Genomic DNA, 8,797 nt, shown 5'->3' on the forward strand with positions numbered 1-8,797 from the left:
TTCTAAATATATGCACTGTCACTGTACTAATGACAATGGCTGGGAGGGGGTTAAACATCAGGGGCGATCTAAAGGGTTAACTGTGTGCCTGACCAGTGTTTAGGTGTACTGTATGTGCTGCTTTTACAAACCTGAAGCGATGGATTCTAGTCACTGCTTTGCAGGAACACAGAATCCGTCCCCCCCCAACCCCCCCGCCAGAACGGTGATCTGCTTTGTTTATGTAGGCAGATCCCCGTTCTGGGTTTACCAACGATTGGTATGAAGATCCACAGCAGAAGGGGCTTGCCGGAGGCGCGTGCCCCCTGCATGCGGTAATGCAGAATCACGTATTTAAAACTGCTATAGGATGGTTGGCAAGTGGTTAATGTTGTCTTCAGAGATTTCCCCAGAGAACCGATGGAGTGTAGGGATCCCTCGAATATAAACATAAAATCACTAATTCACTTGGGGATGCAGTTCTCCATCCAGTGTAATGCACCAAGCCAAACCCCGGGAAACAAATCTGTTTTTTTGGAAGCACCCAATTGTTGGGTAATCTGAAGAGCACAAACTAGGTATTTCAGCCCCCATCTACTCTAGTGGCTTTGTTACTCCCTGGGACAGTGCTTGATGTATTAGCTTGTTCTTACAGAGACCTGTTTGCCCACCGTCACCAGCCAAATTACATTTTTCACTGAATGTTTAACCACTTCATGCCTGCACCATAGCCGGAAAAGACGGCTACAGCGCAGGCTTTCTTTGCTGGGAGGGAGTACATGGACGTTCTCCCGTGATCGCACTTCAGACTCTGCTGATCACAGATCGGGGTAAAGGGCCTTTACCACGTGATCAGCTGTCAGCCAATGACAGCTGATCACTCATGTAAACACAAGCAGGTTATCAGCTTTTCTTTCCTCACGCTGTGAGGAGAGGAGAAGAAGGCAGATAACTGGCTTGTGTTAAAGGGACATTGGCACTGATTATCAGGGCAGTACCAACAGTGTCGCCAATCAGTGTCACTTCTCAGTGCCCATCATTGCAGCCTCATCAGTGCACATCAGTGAAAGAGGGAAAAATTACCTGTTTGCTAAATTTTATAACTGAGAATTTTTTTTTTTTCAAATTCAAAAAAGATTTTTTGTTTGGCAAAAAATAAACCCCGTGGTAATTGAATACCACCAGAAGAAAGCTCTATTTGTGTGGGGGGGGGGGGGGAAGATAAAAATTTCATATGGATACACTGTTGCACGACCGTGCAAAAAAAGAAGAGCGCAACTAAAACGAAGGTAAAGTGGCGCTTTTCCATCGCTAGGGATGCATAAAAGCTCATTATGCCTTGTCTTGCAGGTTTTTATTTATTTTTATAGTTTTGTTTACAACCTCTTTTAACCACTTGCCAACCAGCCACCGCAGTTTTACTGCGGCAGAATGGCACGGCTGGGCGAAGTAAAGTTATGTTACATTGCGTCGCCACTAGGGGCGCGCGCTCTGCACGCCTACCGAGCCGATGCGAGTGCCCGGCGGTCTCGATCACCACCGGGCTCCCGCGGTCGCCGCTGAGACACACAGTTTCTGGTTCTCTGAGGGGAGAAGTGGCAGATCGTCTGTTCATACAGAGTATGAACAGCGATCTCTCTCTTCCCCCACACAGTCCACTCCTCCCTTCAGTTAGAAACACAAACAGGGAACACAATTAACCCCTTAAGCGCCCCTAGTGTTAACCCCTTCACTGCCAGTGACATTTTTACAGTAATCAATGCATTTTTATAGCACTGATCGCTGTATTATTGCCAATGGTCCCAAAAATGTGTCAGAATTGTTTGATGTGTCCGCCATAATGTCACAGTCCCTTTTTAAAAATCACAGATGGCCGCCATTACTAGTAAAAAAAAAAAAAATTAATAACAAAAATGCCATAAAACTATCCCCTATTTTGTAGACGCTATAACTTTCGTGCAAACCAATCTACGCTTATTGCGATTTTACCAAAAATGTGTAGAAGAATACATATCGGCCTAAACTGAGGAAAAAAATTGTTTTTTTATATATTTTTGTGGGATATTTATTATAGCACAAAGTAAAAAATATTGCAGCGGTGATCAAATACCACCAAAAGAAAGCTCTATTTGTGGGGGAAAAAAGGACGTCAATTTTGTTTGGGTGCAACGTCGCACGACTGCGCAATTGTCAGTTAAAACAACACAGTGCTGTATTGTAAAAAGTGCTCTGGTCAGGAAGGGGGTAGAATCTTCCGGGCTGAAGCAGTTAAATACACTAACAAACTGAAACCAAAAACTCTTTAAGCAGTTACAGCAAACAGGTTTTTTTTCCTCTTTTTGGGATAAAGCTTTTACATCGATCGTTATAAGCACCCCTGTCAGTGGTATAGCTTTTCTCATCCCTCTAACTGCTACATCTGCAAAACAGCTTGTTCTTTTGAAAAACGACAGACTCACTGGCCAGATCACCAGGTGAAATTAAGGGAAAAAGAGCCTCAAAAAGTAATAAACGAATATAGCTATCACATCTAAGAATTGCCGATATGTTTTGCTTTTGGGTGTAACAACGCTTGAAGTCATTGGAAGTAGTAAATAAGTTGACTTGTGTGCACAGATGACTGATGAGCCTGTTTTTCTCCATTTCCAGGTCTATCTGCAGCAGCAGGAATTGGTGTTGATGACCTCCGTAGGCTGTGCATTCTGCGGATGAGCTTTGTGAAGGGCTGGGGTCCCGATTACCCCAGGCAGAGTATAAAGGAGACCCCATGCTGGATTGAGATTCACTTACACCGTGCTCTACAACTGCTGGATGAAGTCCTTCACACCATGCCCATCGCAGACCCCCAACCTCTGGACTGATGAGCCCCACAGCAAGGCGCCATCACAAATGTATCCCTTACATTGTCAGGATGGAGGACTGGAAAGCTCAATCATGTTTGTAATCATGATTTAAAAAAAAAATATATATATATATATATATATATATATATATATATATATATATATATATATATATATATATATATATATATATATATATATATATATATATATATATATAATATTAATTATATATAGCTATATGCACATAGCTTCTCCCGCTTACTCCAGGTCAGGGTAGATTCAGACTTTTACTTGGGGCCCTGAGATCCCATTTTACATTTTATCTAACACATTTTACTTCCACTTAATTTGACCCGACAAATGAAATATCTATTTTTAATTTTTATTTTTAACTCTTCGGTCTAGAATGTATTGTGAAGAGTTGTTTTTGTTAAAGAACTGCTAAGCAACATTTCCATCAAACCTGGCCACAGTCACCTTGGCTGATTCTGGAGAACGACCCTTTTTTTTGTAGGGGGTGGGGGAGAGCTGTTGGGGTTACGAATGTCTGTAAGTCAGGCACATGTGGAGTTCAAAAACCCTACGACTTGTCACGTGCGTAGGTCGGCACTAGGTAATAGAAATTCTGCTCCCATGGTAGAATAAGCTTTTCATCTGCATAGTGGATAAGCCGGGCACAGACTTCAATTTTTTGTTTAGGGTGTCCAATACTAGACTGCATGTTTAAATGCTCTACAGCAAGTAGCTGCAATTAGAGCAACTACTTATTTCCAAGCGTTACTCTGCATTTGTTAGGTCTCGGGACACTCGGCCTGCGGGAAAATCAATGATTTGATTATGTAATGGTGTGTGAATTAAATATTCATTAGCTGCAGACAGCAGCAGTTTAATTTTGCAGTTGTGAGTTACAATGAGAATGGGTACACCCCGCACTGCAGGACCACACAAAAATCTTTAGGAACAAGAGGCGCAGATGGGCGTATACAGAATCTGACAAACCTATGCCTTAGACTCGGTTCACAAAGGGGCAACTTGTCAGGCGACTTAGCCGCCTGACAAGTTGCGGTCCATTCTTTACAATGGAACCGTTCTAATAGGAACGACACAAGCCACTCCGACTTAGAAAAAGGTTCCTGTACTACTTTGGGGGCGACTTGCGTTGACTTCTAAACAGAAGTCGTTTTGCAAGTCGCTGCTGAAGTCGTAGGCAGGTCGCCTGAGGCAGTCGCGCTGCAAGTCATGCCTCAGTGTGAACCGACTCTTATTGTGAAATATGCTGGTAGTAGGAATCTTGGTGTCTGTCCTCCCCATTGATTTTTTTCATTTTTATCGTAAAGAATCGTGCTATCGGCTGCTTCACGTCAACGAGGCAACAATCTTTTAGGGAAGCAGAAGACCCGACTACACTATTAATAAAACACGGCTAAACTATCTTTTTTTAATGCTTTCACTGCCAGAACTGTTTGCGTTTTTTTTTTTTTTTTTTTTTTTGCACACATTTAAAAAAATGTATTCTGAAAGCACACACCTTAGACAATAAAATAGTTCAATTTTTTTTTTTTTTATGTTGCCCAATATTACTGCATCATTTCAGTAAAAAGTACACTAAAGTTAGAGGAGTTCCAGTCTGGAAAAAAAAATTGAAAGCAGCTACAAATACTATGTAGCTGCTGCCTTCTAATATAAGGACATGTACCTTTCCACCCGCGGAGCTGAGCCCCCTGAGCCAATTTGTCAATCGACTTTGGGTGCAGGCTGGTTTCCTACAGCACATGTGCGAGTCACGCTGCACTTTCTGAATGGTCTCACTGTCTTTTTGGACATGTTTGTTCCAGAAGGCAGCTGGGGGAAGGGGGAGGGACCGGAAATTGCTCGGAGAACGCCATCTTGCCCGTATTTGGGAGTGGGTACCTGTCAAAACCGGATCACATTTGTAGTCATCGGATTTCCCAGCTCCTTTGTAAACCTACATAGAGAATCGTATCTTATAGCCAAATCACAATGCAGTTTTTTTTTTTTTTTTTCCTTATTAATTACTTTACTTTTACTAAGTGCAAATAAGCACTCTCTGCCTTGGAGGTTTTTTTTTACTTTTTTTTTTTTTTTTTTTTTAAAGATGGCCGCTCACGTATTCCCATCCTGATGGTTTTCTTGAAATGCAGTCTTTCTCAAGAATTTTTAACACCTGTATTTTTATGCCCCAGTCAGAGCAATTCTTATTGACTTCCTCCCCAAGATGCTTGGCTCTCATCAGCTTAGAGCAATATGATCATGTGACTCTCAAGTTCAACGAACCCCCCCATCCTTTGTAGCCAAGCCATCTTGGCTTCTATTTAGATCTGCAGATGCCGTGGTGCTGCACAAATGTCCAGCTATGACACCAGCCGTTTGAGGGCTTGACTGGAAGTTGACATAAGCACGCTAATAACTCCTTTGAATATAAAGATTAGAAAGAATTTTTTTTTTTTTTTTTTTTTTTTAGGGAAATCCAAAGTAGATGGCGATAAAAATGAGGGAAACCATTAGAGTGGGGAAAGCTAATGTATGCAATGTTTATGGTGGAAACACAAAGGCCTGTTGCACGCGATGAAAGATTAAACTCCTCCTCCTACTTTATTCATTCTTTGCATGCTGCGACCCATCGCAGAACTTGGGGAGACATGTTGGGCTACAGTGGAAAAGACTGTGTAAAGTGGTAGAACACTACATAACTAACCTTATTATAGTGATATAATAGATACATAGCATATTGAACACTCTGGATGGAGAACAGAGGAAGAGCACATACCACTCTAGGCAAATCTTCAGGTGCAAATGGATGACAGGTGCAGACCCCGGCTCACCACCGTCCAATACGAATAATTATTATTTGTAATGGACAACAGGATTTGGACTCTTCATTGAAATGTGGCACTGATACACTGTAGTAGTTTCATGGAAAGAAGAGAGAGGGGTTGTAAAAGGACATCTGTAGAGAAAGGAGTCAGAGGGCATTCAATAGTGGGAGCTTCTCTACAAACATGTTAAAATTTATTCACTGCTTTGCTTTCTTTGGGACATTGAAACCCACACCATGTTCTGCATTATACGAATGGTCTTGTGGAAGGAACACTGGGGTGTCCTGAGGATAGTGGTATCAAAGCTCTTAAAGGATAAGTTCACTTTTTAAAAATAAATAAATGCACACCTTTTTTGCAGGTAAAAAAAGTGCATTTATTGTAAATTTTTTTTTTTTTTTTATTATTGGGAGCCTGAAAAGCATTGCACCAGTGATCAGCAGATTGTGGGTGAAATTCGGGGCTCTTGCAGACTATGTGTAAGCTATTAGGCTGTACATTGTATGGCCAAGCAGTTACACACTAACAGGAAGCATCCATGAACTACCACAGTGCTCAACGTGGTAGTTAATTGAGAACTACAAGCCGACAGCCGCAAAGGCTGCCATACCTTTGTCGTTTCTATTCACAGAACTCTGTGAATGAGTGATCCCCGTACGGCGATGTTCTTTGCAGTGTGCGACAGAGAGTGGGGGAAGAAGATCTCCCGCTGCCTGTCACAGCGGGGAGCCTGGGGGGGGGGGGGTGCGGGGGCTGGTGGGTTTGTAATATGTTACCCCTGCATATGGGTATAACATGTTACAAAAGGTGAACTTTTCCTATAAGGAGAGAGATCCCCTCTATAAAGCAGTGATATGGACTTACTGATTGTAGCTGCTCTACGATCATGTCAAATGGCTGAGTTCACCTATAAAAATGCACGTTTTTTTTTTTTTCTGGAGCCTGCAGAGCATTGCACCCATGATCAGAAGAACGCGGGTGCAATGTCTGGCTGTCCCTCCTGTAAAGTTGCTGGAGAGCAGGAAGATCAATGAACTATGAGAGCGCTCACCAGCGCCCCCGCAGTTCTTTGAGAACTACAACCTTTCTGCTGCGTTGGCAGACGTTAGTTGTAGTTCGTTCATTGACAGATCGATATGAATGAACGACGTGGCCATGTGGGCAGAGCCTTGCATTGCCAAGCTCTTTTTAGATTGTGACAGCAGTTGCGGGGGGAAAGATCCTCCATCCGCTGTCAGGGCTGGGGATTGGAGGGGCTCAGGCAGGTGCGTTTTGGTAACACATTACACCCTAAATATGGGTGTAACATGTTACCAAAGGTAAACTTTTCCTTCAAATTAATTCTAAATTTCCAGAGGCGTCAATTCAGTGTGCCTTAGCAAAAGCCAATGTAATGCTACAAAAAAACAAAAAACATTTGCACCTGGAATTTTCTCAACATTTTAATGAGATTACAATTACTTACCTTTTGGAATACCATTGACACGCATGATGATTTTATAATGCATTTTATGATTCATTTTTACCAATTTAATTTATTGTTTAAAAAGAAGATGGGGGGAGGGGGACGCGCAATTGTGTTTCTACCATATCTGCCTTCTTTGAGACTAGGTTTACACCTGTGGGTGGTGCCACTGCGGGACCCGCACAAATTCCCGCAGCTGCAACCACCCGCACAGCGAAACGCGGGACCCATTAATCCTAATGGCATATCCTTTACTATTTACATTAATCCTAATGGCACGCCACCTGCACCTGGAATTGCACGGTTCCCATGCGGGCTGCGATTTTCAAAGTACTGCAGGGACTTCTTTCCTGAGGGGCACGGCAGCCCAATCAAATGAATGGACTCTCGTGCCTATGCAAAACCACAGCCACATAGGTGTGAAGCATATAAAAAGGCAGTCCTGTAGAATAATATTTCCAACACGCTGTGCAATAATTTTTAGCTTTAAATTTTTTCAGGAGTTTCATAACTCCTCCCATTCTTCAGTCCCTTACTAAAGCCTACAGCAGAGATGGGATGAAAAATGGGGAGCCCCTTAAGAATTTTTTTTTTTTTTCTTTTGGACTCTGAATAAATAAAGATGTTAGATCACTTAATTCCTGTTTATACAAATAGTGCAAATGTATCCTTTTGCAGACTGTAATATTTCCCATTGTATATACCAAATATTTTTTTCCTAAGTTGCTGATTGGTCTTGACCTGTATTAACTGTACATGGGGCCACCCTTGTATCGGGCAGGAGATTACCGCTTGCCATGACGGTTCTATCATGTACTAAAGACCTTGTACATAATATATAAATTAGTCCATAATGGTATGAAATATTCATCAGATGATATGTATGCTTTTTATCTAGATATTAGTATCACAACATACCGGATTGCATTACACGTTTTATATACTGCAGCAGTTGTAGTGTCTTTTATTTGTTGATTTGTATAGTAGAAAGTGACTTGTGTTCTAACAAATTACTAATTCTCAATAAACAGCCATTTGTTTATTATGAGTGACTTGTATTCTTTTTATTAAGGAAGTAAATGTATTCCAGTGACGGTCCTGAAAAAATAATTTCACGTCACGAAGAGTCCCGTATTGAAGGTTTAAGAAGCAGAGCGACTTTCAATAACTGAGACGTTATTCAGCACAGTATGCAGCTCAGCAAAATCAACAGCATTCAATGACAACCTCCATATTGAGGTTGCGCTTGCTTTAAAGAATTAGTGTAATTAAAAAAAAAAAAAAAAAAAAAGGGGGTGGGGAAAAAAAAAAAATATATTTATATTTAATAATTTTATAATCATAATAAATATATATAAATAAAATGTACACACACTTCAGCTCTAGAAGATTCATGACCAGGTCCTTATGATTCATGACCTTACTTTAACTGACAATTGCGCGATCATGCTGTACATATATTAAATTGTGTCATATATGTCATTTTTTTTTTTTGCCACAAATAGAGCTTTCATTTAGTGATACTTGAGCACCACAGCCTTTATTTTTTGTGCTATAAACTAAAAAAGACTGAGAAAAAAAAATATATATATATACACACACACCCACACACCATGGTTTGTAGACGCTGTAACTCAATCAATATACCCTTATTGGGATTTGTTTTATAG

At 41.1% G+C, this 8,797-nt stretch overlaps 1 protein-coding gene across 2 annotated transcripts in view; it reads left to right on the forward strand.

Moving 5' to 3' along the window:
* The window catches only part of SMAD4 (SMAD family member 4), a 47,703-nt gene extending 39,531 nt beyond the window's left edge, over positions 1-8,172 (forward strand). For both annotated transcript variants that reach the window (XM_073619804.1, XM_073619813.1), the window contains one exon: positions 2,629-8,172. In XM_073619804.1, coding sequence (XP_073475905.1) covers positions 2,629-2,840 — 212 coding nt within the window. In that variant the 3' untranslated portion in view covers positions 2,841-8,172. The remainder of the gene's footprint in view (positions 1-2,628) is intronic.
* Positions 8,173-8,797: the final 625 nt, after the last annotated feature.

Source organism: Aquarana catesbeiana, linkage group LG01 (genome assembly GCF_042186555.1).
Source record: "Aquarana catesbeiana isolate 2022-GZ linkage group LG01, ASM4218655v1, whole genome shotgun sequence".
NCBI lineage: Eukaryota > Metazoa > Chordata > Amphibia > Anura > Ranidae > Aquarana > Aquarana catesbeiana.